Source organism: Fusarium tjaetaba (genome assembly GCF_013396195.1).
Source record: "Fusarium tjaetaba strain NRRL 66243 chromosome Unknown NRRL66243_c0000108, whole genome shotgun sequence".
Lineage (NCBI taxonomy): Eukaryota > Fungi > Ascomycota > Sordariomycetes > Hypocreales > Nectriaceae > Fusarium > Fusarium tjaetaba.
In genome coordinates, this window is record NW_023501304.1 from 62,463 (window position 1) to 80,868 (window position 18,406).

General features: G+C 49.5%; 5 protein-coding genes across 5 annotated transcripts; 3 read left to right on the top strand and 2 right to left on the bottom strand.

The window, feature by feature from the left end:
• Positions 1–2,268: 2,268 nt before the first annotated feature.
• On the bottom strand, positions 2,269–3,107 carry FTJAE_5584 (uncharacterized protein; the record flags this gene model as incomplete). The annotated part of the gene is made up of 2 exons (XM_037352107.1): positions 2,269–2,459; positions 2,516–3,107. 2 exons carry the CDS (start codon positions 3,105–3,107, stop codon positions 2,269–2,271), a joined length of 783 nt encoding a protein of 260 aa, XP_037207318.1.
• A 1,495-nt stretch (positions 3,108–4,602) lies between these two features.
• FTJAE_5585 (endo alpha-1 4 polygalactosaminidase precursor) lies at positions 4,603–5,688 on the top strand (the record flags this gene model as incomplete). The annotated part of the gene is made up of 2 exons (XM_037352108.1): positions 4,603–5,229; positions 5,284–5,688. The coding sequence occupies 2 exons, from the start codon at positions 4,603–4,605 to the stop codon at positions 5,686–5,688; spliced, it is 1,032 nt and encodes a 343-aa protein (XP_037207319.1).
• Positions 5,689–6,059: 371 nt separating this feature from the next.
• FTJAE_5586 (Zn(II)2Cys6 transcriptional activator) lies at positions 6,060–8,969 on the bottom strand (the record flags this gene model as incomplete). Its single annotated transcript, XM_037352109.1, has 3 exons — positions 6,060–8,354; positions 8,432–8,456; positions 8,800–8,969. 3 exons carry the CDS (start codon positions 8,967–8,969, stop codon positions 6,060–6,062), a joined length of 2,490 nt encoding a protein of 829 aa, XP_037207320.1.
• A 2,061-nt stretch (positions 8,970–11,030) lies between these two features.
• On the top strand, positions 11,031–12,506 carry FTJAE_5587 (starvation sensing rspA; the record flags this gene model as incomplete). The annotated part of the gene is made up of 3 exons (XM_037352110.1): positions 11,031–11,134; positions 11,200–11,348; positions 11,425–12,506. The coding sequence occupies 3 exons, from the start codon at positions 11,031–11,033 to the stop codon at positions 12,504–12,506; spliced, it is 1,335 nt and encodes a 444-aa protein (XP_037207321.1).
• Positions 12,507–14,025: 1,519 nt separating this feature from the next.
• On the top strand, positions 14,026–14,844 carry FTJAE_5588 (short-chain alcohol dehydrogenase; the record flags this gene model as incomplete). Its single annotated transcript, XM_037352111.1, has 1 exon — positions 14,026–14,844. One exon carries the CDS (start codon positions 14,026–14,028, stop codon positions 14,842–14,844), a length of 819 nt encoding a protein of 272 aa, XP_037207322.1.
• Positions 14,845–18,406: the final 3,562 nt, after the last annotated feature.

The window sequence follows — 18,406 nt, forward strand, 5'->3', positions numbered from 1 at the left end:
ACCAGCGACACGAGGAAAAGGTACAGACGGTACAAATCGAGAGCGCTGAGACCGCTTCGACCGGACCGATCGATGCAGGGATTGGTTGTAAGCGGTTTGAGAGGATGGCTTCGCCGGATGCAGAACAAGGCAAGTATTGCAATGATACGCAGGGTAGATACGGTGAGAAGGTTGGTTTTATGGTGAGGAAGATAAGAGAAGCTCATAGAAGGAGTCTGCGAAAGCGGAAAAGATAGGTAGGTTGGTAATGAGGATGAGGTCGAAGACGAGTCTTGACAAAAGAAGCAAAAGACGAGCACGTGGGGGGTATTTGGTTTGGGTTTTGTCCAGCAAAATCGATGGTGATACGCAACAAGAGGAGGAGGAGGAGGAGGAGATGCAACAGACAGAGTCAATAATAGAACAGAGGCAGCGACAAGAAGAGATGAGTCGTAGCCCGAGTCGGAAAGGTCAAGATAATTGAGGCTGTTATCGGGTATCAAAGAAAGAAAAAAGCTTGTGATTCCCTGGGCATGAGCGCGTCTCGATGGATCAGCCAAGCTCAAAACCTAGGTACGGATACTGCTCCTGTATGTATGTACAACGCATAAGGATCTGAAGTGACAAACGGTAAGGCTGTTCTCGTCACCCAGCCTCCAGTTCTGGTGTAGCTGACGAGGATATATCTTTGTCACTGGCATTCACTTGGTGCCGGCCGTTGTCGACCGTATCATCTCACGTTTTCCATTTCAACTGAATATGTTTTCGATTTTGACTCTGATGCTGATTTTCAAGATAGCCAGATGCGCAGTGTTCGGGTAGTCTAAAGTACCTATTCGGAATGAATGATGCATGACAAGTACTATGCAACATGCAGTACTGCATCTGCAGAGTGGGCATGTAAGGAAGGTAGCTGCAGTTCGAGACGGGAGCTGTGGGGACTTCTCTGACGACATGTAAACTGTGTCATGGCGTTTGTTGGCGGTCGGGTTGGCTACCTACCTACCTAGGTACCTAGTTAGTTGGTGGGTTTCTTCACTTCTGCAACGAACCGCATCCGGGAGAACATCAAGCATCACGCTGCACATCAACACGGTGATAGTGGCTGACGACGGTTGAATATTCTCTCATCATCATCATCATCATCATCATCATCATCATCATCATCATCATCATCATCATCATCATCATGCATCGCATGCTCCTCAGACCCGTGAAGCCGCCCTCTCAGATATAACGCAATCTGAAAAGCTGGACGTACATACTGTACGCTCCATTGTCACCGGAAGCTATTGGATGCAATACTGGGGTAGCTTAGCAAGGTCGCATTGCCACGAGTGCCTGGTGTAGCTAGACCTCGTCATGAACAACGATGGGGCTTTCCAACGTTGGACTGGATGAGAATTCAATACCTTATGAGGAGGTTGGTGAAGGAATCGCATTGATGCATATCGCCAAAGCCTCATTCATTCGAGTTCAAGGGTTGGTTTGCCGCTGTGATAAACCTCAAGCATGATACCCAATGTCTTTCTTGTTCGCCTGAGAGAATTTTCCATTCCATGGGCTCTCATACGATGGCCACCGCAACCTCCTGCATTAGTTGAATGACTCTTCATGACAAACAGACCCATATCATGACAACTCAATCCTGCATCGTGAAGCTGGCGTCGATCCGATCAAACACACAACACCAAAGGCGGTGTGCGCGGAAGGAATAATCGGTGCCCAGCGAACCAAACCAGGATCATTTGTCCCTGTATAGGTACATACATACTGGTATGAGTCGTAGATCAGAACAGCGGTCAATGGAGATATCCCATCCCACAAAGTTTTTTTCCTGTTAGAACACCTGAGGACAAGGTTAGTGAGTAGGTGAGTATGATGACAGGTGAATATCGTACTCTCTCAGCATGATTCCTTACCTGTGGCACCCATCTCAATCACCGCCTAGGCAGGAACAGACAACCCTTGACGCCTACCCGATAGTTAGGCCGTTATGGCTTTTTAGTGCCCTGGGTTTATTTATTGTGATAGATGCGTATTTCTCTCTCCTGCATGCACAATGCCAAATGCAAATCGGTGTCCATCAAGGACAGGCACAAGACCCTTTATGCAGCTATCCCTCTATTACTAGGTACCTAGTATTATTTGGCTACCTACAGAAGAAGATCACAAAAGCGTCCCATCAAGTATGTGGGCACTGAGGGTTTGCAGTTTACATACGGAGTAGGTAGGCAGTCATTCCAGCATCCAGCATCGAGCGAGGTACCATATTCAGCCATGCCTACCCTACAGCTCCTCTCTTGATGCAGACTTTGCCTGGACTTGTTCTTTACCACTCTTGACTTCCTTCGTCTTCAGTGCCTGGACTTTAATGTCGAGTTTCGTCTTATTGTTCTGGGGTTTAGTATGCATGACCCAACCAACAACCCCACCATCTGAAGGCTTGGGCTTATACTTGCTCAGGTCGACAAGTTGATCTGTTATTTCACTGTAAGCAACTGTTCCAATCGATTGGCTGGATCTGGAGGCATACCCTCGCATTTACTCGTCTCTGCCGTCCACAGAGGAAGTATCCCATACAAGGCGCCTGGTGCGAATATGGCAACCTTGTCCTTGTCATTGTCGCGATCGATCTTGTCAGCCTCTGGGAACTGGACAACTTGCTCGATCTCATCCTCGTCGTTCTTTGGCTTCTCAAGAACCGCAAACAGGGCCTTCCCCTTCCCGTCAGTCCGCTCCTGTTGCTCAATCCACCTGCGAACCAGAAGGGGAATTTGATCATAGTTCATCAGCAGCAGACTTCGGCCATCAAGGTGAGGATCGAGACCCAGCCATCCTCCAGGGTATTCTTTATCAGCGAAGACCGCCTTCAGACCCTTCGACCATGGCTTCAACCCCTTGGGAGGAGGCTCCATCAAGTCTTTGAGGGTGTACTCGAGAGCTTCAAACTGAGACCTGACCTCGCAGGTAGGTCGGAATGAGGCCATGGCATCGAGAGCAAAGGGGTCCTTCCAGTCGAAGCCTTGCACAAGCTCAACAGGCGGCGGCGGTGCCATGCCAATTGCATGAGCGAGCCCAGCCAGCACAGCCGAAGTCAACACGAATCCAGCGGAAGTGGTCTTCATGATGGCAATGAGATACGTTATTGACGGCAACTATTCAACGTAATTGGGAACCACCATAGGCAGAATTATGAAGCTGGACCTCAATATCTAGAACCTGTCTTCTTCGGCGATATTTATGCTCAATAGTCACCTTACGTTGGTTTCTAATGTTTTGTTGTCCTTTTCGGAGTCTTGGTCGCCGAGTTTCCTTTTCAGGTTTACATCTCGGCCGATGTCAACGGGGAATAGTGAGCATCGTGTATCTGGACGAGCTACCTTAGGCTAAAGTACCTATGGTAGCAGGCTAAGAATGAGCTGGAATCGCTGTCTCCCGAGTCCAGCATTCTGCAACAAGAAAGCCATCATGGTATCTGATGGTGGTTTGGTGGTTTGGCGCAAAACATCAACCGAATAGCTAGACTTCACACCCTATCAAGACTACCTATCTTAGATTACGGATACCTTTACTATGCATTCATCCATTTCAGGGAAACTATGAGACCTGGTATAATGAGTGTAGTCCTTTAAATGCGATTGTTGTCATTATGAGTCCATCATACCGCGCTGCTGGTTTGCAAGCGCATCAACAGGACCTCAAGGTGGGACATTCTCTGAAGAGAGGTGGCTATGAAACGAGAAAGACGTCGACTGATATCGATGCCAACACCAGACGAGTCACTGGCATGGCTATGCTTTGCCTAGAGTGATATAAAGAAGGAATTATAGGGCTCTAAGATCACCACTGCATTACGCAGTTTACGGGGCTGAATCAGAGTTAACAACTAGGTATGTACTCCGTAGGTACTTAATTAATATACGATCTGGGCTGAGCCACGTTGAGACTGATCTCATTGTGCCATTTAAGCGGCCTCTTTAATTGTGCGGCCTAAGCCTCTACCCTGTAATGCCGTGCTAGCCGGGATTACCAATTAGACGAAACATTCGTGCCGTAAAGTGTGCTCGTGGAAGAGCTGAAGGATCATGTTCCATGAGTTATTGAAAATGGGAGAATGTGAAGTGTGTGTTACACCGAGCTTTAGGCCCCGATGATGGGTTTTCGAGTCCAGAAAGGAGAGACGGGATGGAATGAATGTTTCAAAGGCGGTGATCTGCGTGTTATACATAATACCTAGACTATACATGGACAGCAGAAAACAGATGCAGATCGCCAACCTAACTCAAATTCTGTCTCGTTCGGATGCTCCCGAAGCCCTGTAAATAGCAACGGCATGGAATGCACCTTGTGCTGGGTCCTCAGCTAGTTCTAGACCTTAAGCTAATGGCTTGGTGCTGACAGGAGCCCATCTTATCCATGCAATATTTCTGCTCCGCCCTGACTCTTGAAACCCTCTTGGACAGCTTATGGACCGGATGAGGCTTAGAGCTCAGGTGCCTGGCATGTAAAATTGAAGCTTTGCTTATTCCCCCCTACCTTAAAACCTCGCTGGAGCCAGCCGTTGCCAGTTGATAGAACACATCTGTCCTCGTGCACTCGCATTGCAATCACATCACAGTCATGACGACAAATGCAGCAGAGGCTGCGACCTCAGAGAAGCCGCATGTGGCAAAAACAAAGCGATCCTGGCCACTGTGGAAGAAACTCACTGCCGTTGGCGTGGCACTTGTAGTCATCGTCGCTCTGGCTGTTGGACTTGGTGTTGGCCTCACTCGAGGAAAGGGAGGAAACAACAGCGACGATACCGCTAGCTCAGAGGCAGACGATTCAACAGAGCCCTATCTCAAAGCCCGTAGCAGTCTTTGGCAACCCAAAGTTGGCTCACAATGGCAGATCGTTCTCCTCAAGCCCATCAAGCTCAACAAGGACGGCTCCACCAAGGATCTCAAGCCCAACGTTGGCATTTACGACTTGGATCTCTATGATAACGACGCCGAGACCTTTACAGCCCTACACAAGGCTGGTAAGAAGGTCATCTGCTACTTCAGCGCCGGATCATGGGAGGATTGGCGCGATGACAAGAACCAGTTCAAGAAGGCCGATCTTGGCAAGACTCTCGACGGCTGGCCTGATGAGAAATGGCTCAATCTGAGAAGCACCAATGTTCGCAACATCATGAAGAAGCGCATCAAGCTTGCTGCTCAAAAGGGTTGCGACGCTATTGACCCCGACAACGTCGATGGTTATGTAAGAAGTATCACTTATTCTTGACGTCCGTAAAGGAACTAACACGAGCCGAAGCAAAACGACAATGGCCTCAAGCTGACCAAGAAAGACTCTATCGACTATATCAAGTTCCTTGCCGCAGAGGCTGCAAAGTATAATATGTCCACCGGTCTCAAGAACGCCGGCGATATCATCTCCTCTGTTCTACCCTTCGTCCAGTTCTCAGTCAATGAGCAATGCGTCGAGTACTCTGAGTGTGAGACATTTTCCAAGTTCATCAAGGCCAAGAAGCCTGTTTTCAATATTGAATATCCTAAGAGCGCGCCCAAGGTCAAGGAGTCCGATCGCAAAGCCATTTGCTCGAAGAAGGGCAAGGCAAAGGGTACAGATGGTTTCAGTACTGTTATCAAGAAGATGAATCTTGATGGTTGGGTCATGTACTGCACCGGCAATACCTATCAGACTGCAGTCGAGAACTGATGCACCTGGCCAAGCCCATAGAGATTACATCTCATCGCAAATATCACGATATGTTTCAAATCCTTGATATGACATGATAAAACGTCCTATCGCTTTTCAGTTGTTCTTTATTCTTGTCATAACCCGTGAGTCGTAATCCTAAGTACTTGTCGTGTAGATGTTATTAGCTCCAACCTTTGTCCACCACATTTCCACTTCCAAATTTATGTACAAGTTTCCAACGGTATAACCATAGAGCATCTTGTCGTGCTATCAACTTGGAGTCCGCTCATATCCGAAATAAAGGGTATCCTGATAATTAAAAACCGCCCAGAACTCAAAATGATTTTCAATACTGATGAACAACAAGAAGCTTATGCTGAAACGGCGCTTTATGTAGCTGCCATATACTTGGGCCCTCCCTCTTGTTTGAACAGCCAGTCACTGTTGGCATCGACCATGAAGTTGGTTATATTAAACTCATTTGACGCCCCCAAGCCCGTTCCGTTGTCGTTGGACGCGCTCATCTCGGCCCCTGGCGGAGCCGGTGTTCCATTGGCGCCGGAAATATGCTCACCCCCAAAAGGGAGTCGAGGTACGTTGAAAAAGTCGAACACGTCAAGATATTCAAGCTCGTTGGGAGCCGGTGTCCTCGCGGGCGTGACGCTCGGTAACCTACTCAGAGCACTAGGCTGTCTGGGCTGCCGCGAGATGAGGAAATCCAAGTCAAATGCTGTGCGTCGCATATCAGAGAGGATTTTGACTGAACTGGGCGTAATCCCGTCACCTTGTCGCTCGCTATCGTGATGCTCATCCAAGACTCTTTGCAGCAACTGGGAATATCGTGCCGCAACAGGCCAGTAACGACCCATTTCACGCAGACTATCGACGAAGAACGGAAGCTGCGGTGAAAGTTTATGTTCAACTGTTGAGCCATGAACAAGGAGCAGACGAGCCGAAACCCAGAGAGTAAACGCAAATGGTGGACCCAGCTTTGCTAGCATCCCGTTATTCACAACAAATTCCCCGAGGGCAGCCACATTTTCAACTGCACCATGACATCGTTGCGACGCGCTATATGATGGAGTGAATATGGGTGACCTCGTTGTAGGATAGGCAGCTGACGAGTGAAGGCGAATAACGGCCGTATGGTAGGTGGCATGAAGCATGACCCAAGCGCAGTTGATGCTTTTACTCCCTGGATGGAACAGTTTTGCCATATTCCCAAATTCACCAGGAAGACTGAACTTCCAGGATGTCAGCATGTTGTCAAGTTCCTTGTACCGCATCTGCCATTGTTCCACATCGCTCAAGGCACTAATGTCGACTGGCTGTTTAAGAAACTTGTGTATCTTGGAGAGAATACCGAGGATTTCGATGTAGTAGGCGAATGCACCCAGGTTCTCTGGCTGATCAATATCATGGCCGGGCGAACCAGAGTGTAGGTCAGTGCTGAACCATCGAGTGTCAACCTTTTGATTCTTGATCCACAAGTCATCACGGCACGGTAATGTCCTGTCAATTTCCTTGTCGTCCAGAGCAAATTCAAAAGCAGTCGCAAGAGTTGCATATCTGTCCAGAAGATATATCATCCAAAATAGACGCCGTCTCGCCTCTTCCTCGATAAAATCCTTGGGTTCCGAGAGTGTCATGGCCCGAAGCGTGTATATTGAAAGGTAATGAGGCGACACAGTGGATGAGGTGATTTCCACAGCGAGACCAAGCTGTACTACAGAACGAGTGATCAAAGCCATAATATTCCACCCTGGCGGGCCGTTACTGCTCCCACAAAGATCAAGAGCCAGGATAACGAGAGCTTGCAACGCCTTGACCGAGGAGTTTTCCATGCCATAAAGGAGAACGCGCTCTTTGGAAACTCGGTGATAGTGCTCTCGCCGCTCCTCTGTTAGCCTAGCGTCCGTCGAGTAGCGCATTGTGGTTGCAACTATGGCGTGGAGTAGAACTCGATCTGTTTCATCGAGGGCAGATGGTCCAAAAAGGCTATCTAGAGTCGTTTTGCGGTGCAAAATGGGGCACCAGGTATTGATATGTTTGAAGTAGAGATCAACAAGTGCATATAGAAGGTCGTAAGGCGGCATATCTCGATCTGGGGTCGATGTGCCTGGAGCCGATGATAGTGGGGCCGTGGGTGAATGAATGTTGGGTTGTACAGACGTGTAATAGTCTTGAGTGACAGCGACATGTTGCATGGGTGATAATTGGGAGGATGCTGCCACACCTGACATCGACGCCTGGTTCTGACTCTGGTAACCATCGTTCATTCTAGGTGTATGAGCAACGTTGAAATCGAGACTCTGTGTGCTCGGGGCAAAGTTGGAGCTGGGTGCCTTCTGACCAAACATGACAGGATCGGTTTGAGGCGTGCGGACTGGTTCTGAAGGTCGGAGGAGGTTTGGGTGAGTATCCCGTGGAGTTCCTTGGTCGCTCGGAAGACTTGGGTTACTATGCCGAATACTGGCAGCTAAGACGGGATTTGTGTTGGATGCCAAGTTGCCATGGAGAATCTCAGCATGGGAGCGCAATATCTCCTCGAGCTTGTCGAGGCGCTGCTCAAGCTCGCGACCATAGCCCGCTCTTAAACCAGGCTTCTTGCGTTCTTTATATTCGCATATAGCGCCATTGCGGGTACACCAGCCGCACGATGGTTGCCCACGATCACACTTGACCTGCCAGGTGTGAAGAGTCAGCATCGATGGGCATGAGCAAAACACCAAGAGACAAGATCGTGTCACGGAGGGCATACCTTTCTTTGCTTGCATAGCTCACATCTGGGCACAATATTGTTAGTCTCGGTGTCGGCGACAAACTGTATATTTGAGGACAAGGTGGATTGTATTTGTAATGTGGTATAGTAGTTGAGATTTTGTGAGGGCGGGGAGCATGGAGCATGAGGCGATGAAGCGGCGTCAGCTGGTGGCATGGTGTTGATAAGAGAGTATAAGAAATGTAGATAAGACTCCAACATGATTATCAAATCATGGAATTATTAACAAGAGGACGAAAGGAACTCTTATCAAGACATGCACTTAACGAGAGTGCAAGGCCAAGCAAGGTACGATTGACAAAGTATGTAGGGGAAGCGAACGGAGACGAGTAGAAGGCTGCACTTACGAGACTGAGACAGGACGCTTTCTCTTCCCATTACGACAGAGTGTTTCGTGGTCGCCGTGGTCCTCATCCTCGCTAGGGAATTGGTTGGCTTCATCACTGTCTGCTTCTGTAGAGGGCGGGCGATTTCCAACCGAGCCCTCGCCCGACATTTTGCTGGCCCCGTTCTGCATGGCTGAGAGTAAGTAAGATGTTGGGCTTTGGGTTCCCTTTTCCCCAGAGCCCTTGCCGCTGGTCGTGAGTCGGTACGATGCAAGAACGAGCTCACCAGCGGTCGTGTGAGAGTCGACAATAGTGAGGCCGAATAACAGGGGTAAGCTCAGGCAAAGCAAGCATGCCACGAGATGATGGATAGCAAGTATGCGCGCGAACGATGAGTCCGCGTTCGTTGCAAAGGGGACCTCGCGATCCGGGATAATGGGCAGCGGGATCAGGAGAATGATCGCCCGAGGATAAATAGGCCTGTCCCGTACTAAGTACTAAGAGAATGGGTGTAGGACCTGGGCTGCAGCTGGGGAGTTATTGTCCGGGTAATGCAAAATATTTTGACCAATACCGCGAATTACCGAAAGGCACGAATACTCGCTGTTAATATTACCTACCTATTTATGAGCAGCCCTGTTCCCCTTTGCCTATCACCTGTTTTTTCTCGCTTTCCTCCTCGCTTTCTGCTGGCTTTGTGCCTCGGACGGATGGGAAGTGGTGCCGTGATGACCGGACCAATTTGAGGTGGGCCGAGGTGGACTCTGGGCTAAACAAACAGCCAGAACTCGGTTTCATCGGTGTACTTCCGTTGGCCAGAGCCGCTGAATGAATAAATTATCAGGAGTTGCAACAAAACTATGAGAGACTCTTTAAGGTATTGATTTGGTTTGATAATGACGGGAGCCGGAGGTCAAAGGTGGTGAGGTAAAGGAGAGACACAGTTTGCTTGCACATGCAACAGGATATCCAACTTAGGGTACCTACCTAAGATGGGCATAAACTTTCAAGTAATGCGGAGAGAAGGAGCTGATCTCGCACCGCACGCGTACCTGCCCAAAACCTTCCTGCCTCGACTTAGTACCCTAGGTACCTAGTCTTCACCCTCACAAGCTCTTTCCTCAAGGGGTTGAGGCGGGGAAATGAAAGAAGCGGTATAATCTGATTCGTGGAATGAGATACACAAGTGGATCATTTGCCGAATTCATTGCCCCAGACCGGATGTAGCACATGCTTCACCCATGCATGCCCTGTCAGTGCAGGATTGTTCTGTTCAGCCTCAGAAGCAGTCACTGTTTTTGAGCATGTCAACCTATATCAGGTTCAATGGCCTTGACAGAGCTAGCATCCATCAGAATCCAGGTGGCAGGGAATATCTTTGCTGCGAGACGGAAGTGTCCAGGGCATACCTAGGTAGTTACCTTTATAAATATGATGTTGATCGCTTTCGATCCACGGCTGGTTTTTCTTTTTACCTTACCCAAGCTGCTAACGTAATTATATCCTCTCCACATGCCTTCCCAACCTTGTCACCCCGCAAAGACCGGGTTCGGCTTTCAAGAGCCTCCAGTGGATGCGAGATTGGGTCTGGCAACAGCTGACATAGACTTCAGGTATGACTTCAGGTAGTAATGGGGATCAACAAGAGCTCAAAGGCAAACCCCCACACAGAAAGAAGATAGAAGAAAAAAAGCTCACAACTTCCAATTGCCTCAGAAAAATCAACCCAAGGTGAAAGTTGGGGACCTATTGAGCCGCCTCTGAGCTACTGGACTACGTGATCATGGCCCAAGGTTGCCCTCAAGTCTTCCTTGTGGAACCCCGACAAGGACCGAGAAAATATGGAGATGACCCTGTAATTGGGGAAGGTTCCATCATCAACACCAACTTCGGTGCATCTTAACCCGATATCTGCTTTGCTAGAGGGGATTCCGGCGCACGTTTTGCCGGCCTCTGCCCTCGGAATGCTATCACAAGACTTACTGGCCACTCAATCATGAGCTTCGCGACCATAGCCATTGGCTCCTGTGTTCCATGATCCGCGATCGGTTACAATTGTGTTCTCCAGCCCACCTTTGTAGTGCCACAAGTGCATCCTTTGTAAATAAGCCCATCCCCAGCTCGTAGCCATTCTGTTGTCTTCTTCTTCATTCAACGCCTTCGTCAGAACTCACTGCGCACCTTCTGAGGAGTGACTCTGCGCATATCACACAATTCATTTCAATCTATTGACTTCTCTTGGACTGTTCACAATGACATCTGTTAAGGATTTCCCCAAGATCAAGGCTGTAAGGTCATTCATCATCGGTGGTGTTGGATCAGGTGGTGATTATCACAACGTCAAGGGTGGTCACTGGTAAGCTCGCTCACCCTGCCTCTGCATACCTGGTCTCGATCGCATTACTCACATTCTATTTGTAGGCTCATCGACAGCGATATCTCAACACCAGCTTCAAAATGGGAGAAGTACAAGAAGTCACGTACTAGCTGGGGCATCAACGTTCTCGGATCATTCCTTGTCGAGATTGAAGCTACAGACGGCACAGTTGGTTTCGCAACTGGTTTTGGAGGTGAGTTTGGACCCCTGTGTTAAGCCAATGGCACAGTGACTCGAGGCCCTTCAGAGTGCCTAACATTTGCCAATAGGCCCTCCCGCATGCTGGCTTGTTCACGAGCACTTCGAGCGTTTTCTCATCGGTGCCGACCCCCGCAACACCAACCTTCTTTTCGAGCAGATGTACCGAGCTTCCATGTTCTATGGTCGCAAGGGTCTCCCAATTGCCATCATCTCAGTTATCGATCTCGCTCTGTGGGATCTGATTGGAAAGGTTCGCAATGAGCCCGTGTACCGTCTCATTGGTGGTGCTACCAAGGAGCGCCTCGACTTCTACTGCACTGGCCCTGAGCCCACAGCTGCCAAATCCATGGGTTTCTGGGGAGCCAAGGTTCCTTTACCCTTCTGCCCTGATGATGGCCATGAGGGTCTGCGAAAGAATGTCGAGTTTTTGCGGAAGCACCGTGAAGCTGTTGGTCCCGATTTCCCCATCATGGTCGACTGCTACATGAGTCTTAATGTCACGTACACAATCGAGGTTGTCAAGGCTTGTCTCGATCTCAACATCAACTGGTGGGAGGAATGCCTGTCCCCTGATGACACTGATGGCTTTGCACTCATCAAGCGGGCCCATCCTACTGTCAAGTTCACAACTGGTGAGCACGAGTACTCACGATACGGTTTCCGCAAACTCGTCGAGGGCCGCAATCTCGATATTATCCAGCCCGATGTTATGTGGCTTGGCGGTCTGACTGAGCTTCTGAAGGTCGCTGCTTTGGCTGCCGCCTACGATATTCCGGTTGTTCCTCACGCGAGCGGACCTTATAGCTACCACTTCCAGATCTCCCAGCCCAATACCCCCTTCCAGGAGTACTTGGCCAACTCTCCCGACGGCCGCAGCGTGTTGCCCGTGTTTGGAGACCTCTTTACCGATGAACCCATCCCCACGAAGGGCTTCCTTACCACCGCTGACCTGGACAAGCCGGGTTTCGGGTTAACTATCAACCCAGCAGCTAGAGCCAAGCTTATCCCTAGTGATTATCTATTCAAGGTGCCTCAGGTACCATCTTTGGCGCCTTCTCAGGAAAGTGAGAGCAAGTCAAGCGAGGAATCCAGTAAGCCCAACGGAACGATTGAGGCCCTCGCTACCAAGGTGGAGAACCTTGCAACATGAACAACTTCTTAAAAGCGATTGTTATACTACCATGTCTCAGTCCTGGATTTGTGGTTGTGGTTGTGGTTGTGGTTTTGTTTTTGCGGCTGCATGAGAGGTAGGTGTGTTGAAAGGAAGGAAACTATACACCGCTATGGTGTTGTTGTTGTTTGGATATAGATGACGTCTGGCAATTTTGCATAGTTCTCCATTGCGTTTTTAGATGTTTCAAATGAAGTAGATTGAAGAAGAAATTTCGAGTCTTTGCTTAATATGGATCTGATAACACGTTTGGCATGCTCCTATCGTTCTAGATGTAGTGAATCTTGCAGGGAAACAGCAGCTTCTCGCCGTGCGGAGGCTAGCGATGTCAACGATCGACCAAAATGAAACCTCAATAATGAGTCGCATGAGATGACCCAGGGGAGCATACACGATCTTGATAAACGTGCCGCTCTCCACATGAGAGGTGTGTACACGCCCCACGACACCAGGACAGACGTGACGTTGAGGTCGCCGACATTTGATCGTGAGATCCTTTCTTGGGGAGTCAAACGGTGACCGTTAGGCTTTCAACGCCACCTCGAGACGGTGGCCGTTCTGAAAACCCACAATGGAACCCTCACGACACTGAACGGCCATGCTCCAGTAAAGAGCCGTTGGCCTGAGCTTTCGGGGATATGTGGGCACTGGTACCACAGAGGGAATCACATACATTAGATGCCATTATATAGAATGTATCAGACTCACGATACCATCAGTCTTGTCTTCAGTTGGTTTGTAGGCTCTGTCTCAAGGCATCCACTAAAATGAGATTTTACTGTTGAAAACGGCCCAGAACCCCCCCATCTCAATCAATTCTTGGCTAGTCGACTTAGAAGATTTCAGCAGCATTTCTCCCATTTTAGTTGGGGTTCCCCACCGGCATCTCGCGTTAAAGCATACCGAGATGGCAACAAGATCCATCACGTTGAAGAAATCTGGTTCACTGATTGACCCCTCGCTGGCCAGTCTACCGGGGCTTTCTCTCGCAAAGTGCTAGATCTAGCAATGTGGATTCGGGCTCGGTGTCAAAACTCACCCGGAAGTGAAGAAGCCTACGTATTTCTTTCGACACTTGTCCCACCATTTGCGCGGGTCTTGCTGGATTGCTAACCACCAAAGGAAGAGGGTCGCAACAAAAGGTGGGAGAGTTCGGTACTATGAAGAGCCGTTTCCCGTAAATGAGGGGAAGAAAGCTGTTACAGTGATCACCGGTTCAGATATCTTTGACCCTTGGCCGTTCAAGCAAACCCTTCGACTGATCTATCATTCTCATAAAATAGAGTTCATCATAAGTCTCATTATAGCTTCACTGTTGTCGCCTTCAACGGCAGCCCTGACGTTCACATATCAGTCCCTCACCCTCGGTATTTCTTCGACCGAACGACTCGAGACAGCAGACAGAGGCAATCCAGATTGAATACTTTCGTTTTCGCAACAACAATCACGACAATCACAACGAACACTCACAGGTCATTGCCCACTCAGATAAGCAATCATGTTGATGTCAGCGGGTCTTCTCGCCAACAAGAGTGCCATCATCACAGGCGGCACAACCGGCATCGGCCGTGCCATCTGTCTCGAATTCCTGCGACAAGGTGCAAATGTTGTAGTCAATCATCTAGGCCTCGAGAAGGATAAACCTCATCTCGACTCTCTCATCGCCGAGGCTGACGCTATCCGCAAAGCATCATCCACAGCTGGCCTTCTCGATCATCAACCAGGCGACGTTCGCGATCCGGCAACCGCAACAGAACTGGTCAAGAAGGCCGTCGAGCACTCTCCCAAGAAGCGGCTTGACGTGTGTGTGTCAAATGCTGGTATTTGCACTTTTGCCGATTTCCTGACGCTCGAGCCGGATCTGCTGTATTCAACAGTGAGAACAAACTTGGATGGTGCCTTTTACATTACCCAAGCCGCCGCCAGGCAGATGGCTCTCAACCAGGAACCCAAGGGAGGGAGTATCATAGGCGTTTCCTCCATCTCGGCTCTTGTCGGCGGTGGCCAGCAGACACATTACACTCCTACCAAAGCAGGAGTTCTGAGCTTGATGCAAAGCACAGCATGTGCATTGGGAGAACATAACATCCGGTGTAATGCTCTTCTCCCTGGCACCATCCGCACGCAGCTGAACGATGCCGACCTGGCTGATGATGCGAAGAGAACCTACATGGAAGGTCGTATCCCGCTGGGAAGGACAGGCTCACCCTCTGACATGGCTGGCCCGGCTGTCTTCCTGGCTTGTCCAGAGTTGAGCGGATACGTGACTGGCGCACAGCTTCTCGTCGACGGTGGACTCTTCGTCAACCTTCAGTGAAGGAGAGAAGATTAAGCTCGTGGGGAGAAATGGGGATATGGAGAAGTGGAGAAGCGGAGGCGAAGCGCTACATCGAGACGAGATCGAAACCTGGAGATATTATTAACATAGCGAACGAGGGTTTGCCGTGGAGACGAGTCAATGCTGGTCTTGTGGGGATATTCCTTCTTAAGTCGCGGAACACCAATATTGACTCATGGGGTAGGTATGTAGATGTTTTGTCACAAAAATATTGGATATCAGAACTGTAGGTATTCATCCGTGCGACTGGATATCCGGAGCCCCGGGGCGGCGCTATTGAACACGGAGTCGCGGGGTCGGGCTTGAACGGCGCCGGCCGGCGACTTCAGTTTTCGTTATTGTAGGACATATGCATACGAAGGATCGATCCATGCCTGATATGGAAATGCTTGAGTACTTTGGCACGTTTGGCGGAAAGAAACGCAAGTGACAGGAGACACACTCACTGTATTAGACTGGAAGTACGGAGTAATTAGACGAAAGCCAATCCGCATATCGCGGCTTTTTTTTTGCCATGCATATGGAAGGATATTGTTTACTGTTGATCTCCTGCACCGTGTCCGTCCTGTCACACCCAATTGCTCAAGATTATCGTTGTTCTCACCCTCCATCACAAACCAAGGAAACGTGAGATATATTCCGTCAGATTCAGAACGGGCTGAACGGTAGGCGGGAGGTTTCACCGTAACGAGGAAGTGATAAGCAGGAGGTTACTAGGATCTAAGGACGGGAGTCGACCGAAGCTGTATACTGTACTTTGGCCAAGACTAAACTTTGTCTATCCCTGTTAGTAACCAGTACATACATACCAGTTGCTTGGGTTTCCAGACGATGGCCAAAAATTAATTGCCGCTACTTTCTGCAAATTTTGAACTCTGTTTTGGCAGTTCTTGTTTCTAGAACTTCTGCAGAGAATGCTATGTACAGTGACATCAGGGACAGCTGTCAAAGGAGAGGAAATCCAACCACCAGAAAAACATCAACAATTCTGGTTACATTGTGGCTCCCTCATGTCACCGTCAAAGTGCACCGTAATACTTATGTAACTCGCAATCAACAGTACAGCACTGTACCGTACAGTACCATTCATTCTCCACAGTGTTCCGCCCCTCATTGTTAGTTTTCGTCCAACGTTGTGCTCCGTTAATCAACCACAAGGATGATGCAAGGAAGAGTTGTATTAATCGCGCGCATGCCCCGTGTCGGCGCGGACGTTTGATCGAGACATGCTGACATTTGGACGCCAAGCACTATGATCCATGATCCCAGCAAAAGAATGTCCTAAAAGTCGTTTAGGAGGCCGCCAAGGGATATATGATGGTCCAACGAGCTGTATGTAATTCTTCCACGGCAGGAATGGAAGGGCAAGCAGATAACGAGGCCGACAGATGCATGCTTGAGTTTGATGACATAGGAGTGCTTTGTATGACAGAAAAGCGGTAGAGCACAATCCAATGACGACGATGACTGCCGTATCAAAAGATGACAGACAGCAAAGGCTGAGCTGAGCCGAGCCAAGACCAGCCAAGCCAAGCTCGGTTGGACTGATGTGGCAGACCGATGCAGTGACTTGCAGCCCGCCAACAACAAACCACCAATTCAGGGCCCATGGACGAACCGAACCCTTTCAGCGTAGAGGGACCCTGTAGACTTGTGCTCCCTCCCATATGCAGATCTGAACCCGATAGGGGTGATAAGGGCTATCTTGGGGACCGCGTTTCACATGCTTTCAGGGACAGATCTTGTATTGGATGGTCTGTGTTGCAGATACATACATAAGGTAGATGCGATGCCTGTGCAACCATGATCTCTCCTCCTGTTACGATATGAGCGTGTCATGTCACTCGTTGCAATTGCGTTATTTCTTTCATGTCTGTTGCTCATTTTCAAGATCGCAATATGATTGTCGATTGCTGGACAAGGCAACACTTGTGAGACGGGTTTGGCATGAATAATCGTTTGGTGATGGCGCCCAGCCGAAGTTGGCCGTCTGGACCATGGGTGGATAACGGTGTCCCCTGGTGGGGCCGGACGGCATGGCTGATAGGGCTGCGGACCGGACTGGCGGGGCCCGAGCGGACCCTGAGCGGAGCTGGCTTGACGTCACATAAAACAACGGACCGAAACTGTGCGCGCGAAAATAACGAAACCGGGGCCAGATTTGCAAAGTATCGACGTAGCGACTCTTGATTCCGTGGTCGTGGTTGGGATACAGTGGAGGTATAGAGCATCTATGTACCTTTGCGCTTCGCCAATGCCTCTTCCTCCTGACGGTGACCGTATTGGCGTCATGGATGAGCTGCTTGACGGTGGATACTATCACCATCTCAATCCGGTTTCTCTGGCGGAACAGGCGCTTGATGTCGTCGACCTTGCATTAATTCTCACGCCGAGAAATGAGCCCTGTACTGTAGCTTTGAGTTTGCGCCCGAGCCCTTGAAAAATAGAGACTCCTGAAATGAGGCAGAGACCAGAGACAGAGGCAGAGGCAGAGGCAGAGCAAAGTTACTGCGTGGTGAAGCCATCTGCAAGCCTCCCTGCAAAAAGAGACGTTCCCTGGCATGCCTGTCTGACTGGCTGAAAATGGCCGGCACTGAGACCCTGATTGGAGCTACGAACCATAACAGGGAGTCTCAGGGTCCACACCAAAGGAAGAAATCTTTTCTGCAGCACATCCTTGCCGTTATCAGACGGTACGGTGGTACACCGTTTTATGCGGTGAGCTTTTGTTATCTGTCGCGATTCAGGGCAGCCAGATTAGAAAACTAGAATCCATTGGCGTTCCCATGCCGTGTCCTACGTCTGACAGGACGGATCATTGCTTGTTTGTTTGTACAGTAGAACATCGGTGGTACCGTGTTACTGTGAACAGTCAGATATCATGAGTGCTTAGTCTATGTATGCCATGTATGTATCATCGATTGATCCATGACCATGTATGTACAGTACAGTAGGGATGTTGCTTCAAGAGAATGAGCTCCATTTGCGTTATTTACAGCCTCAGCTGTTGGTTGACAAGTGGGAACGAGGCATGTCTCGTATCTCGAAGACCAGATATTGTATGTGTAGTACTTGTTTGTTTCCGCGCCCGTGCCCTTTGCCGTGCCTGGCTGGTCGGTCATGACGTTCAAAGGACGCGAACTGAAGTTGAGAATGGGGTTGGTCTAGTGCGGCGACGGCGTCTAAAGAGATGGAACCCAACCCAGGTACGGATGCAGAGTGTATATAGACAGCCCGCCCCAGCCGCGAGTAGAGAGAGACAGCAGGTTATCAGAAGCTAGCGTAGCCAATACCATGTTTCCCCGTACATGGCAGCAGGGAACGATGGGTACTCAGTACCCCACCTGTCTCGCTCTGGCAGGTACCTTTGTCGCTCAGACACGAAAAGCAACACCCGTCATCGCCCTTTGCATCACATCGCATCGCATCCCTTACCTCATACTGTATCTTAGAGTTTTTCTGCTGTAACCAAAACAATGCCTCACAAGAAATACGGTGGAACCGTTATTGTGGGTAAGGGGGAATCATCCATGGCCTGCCA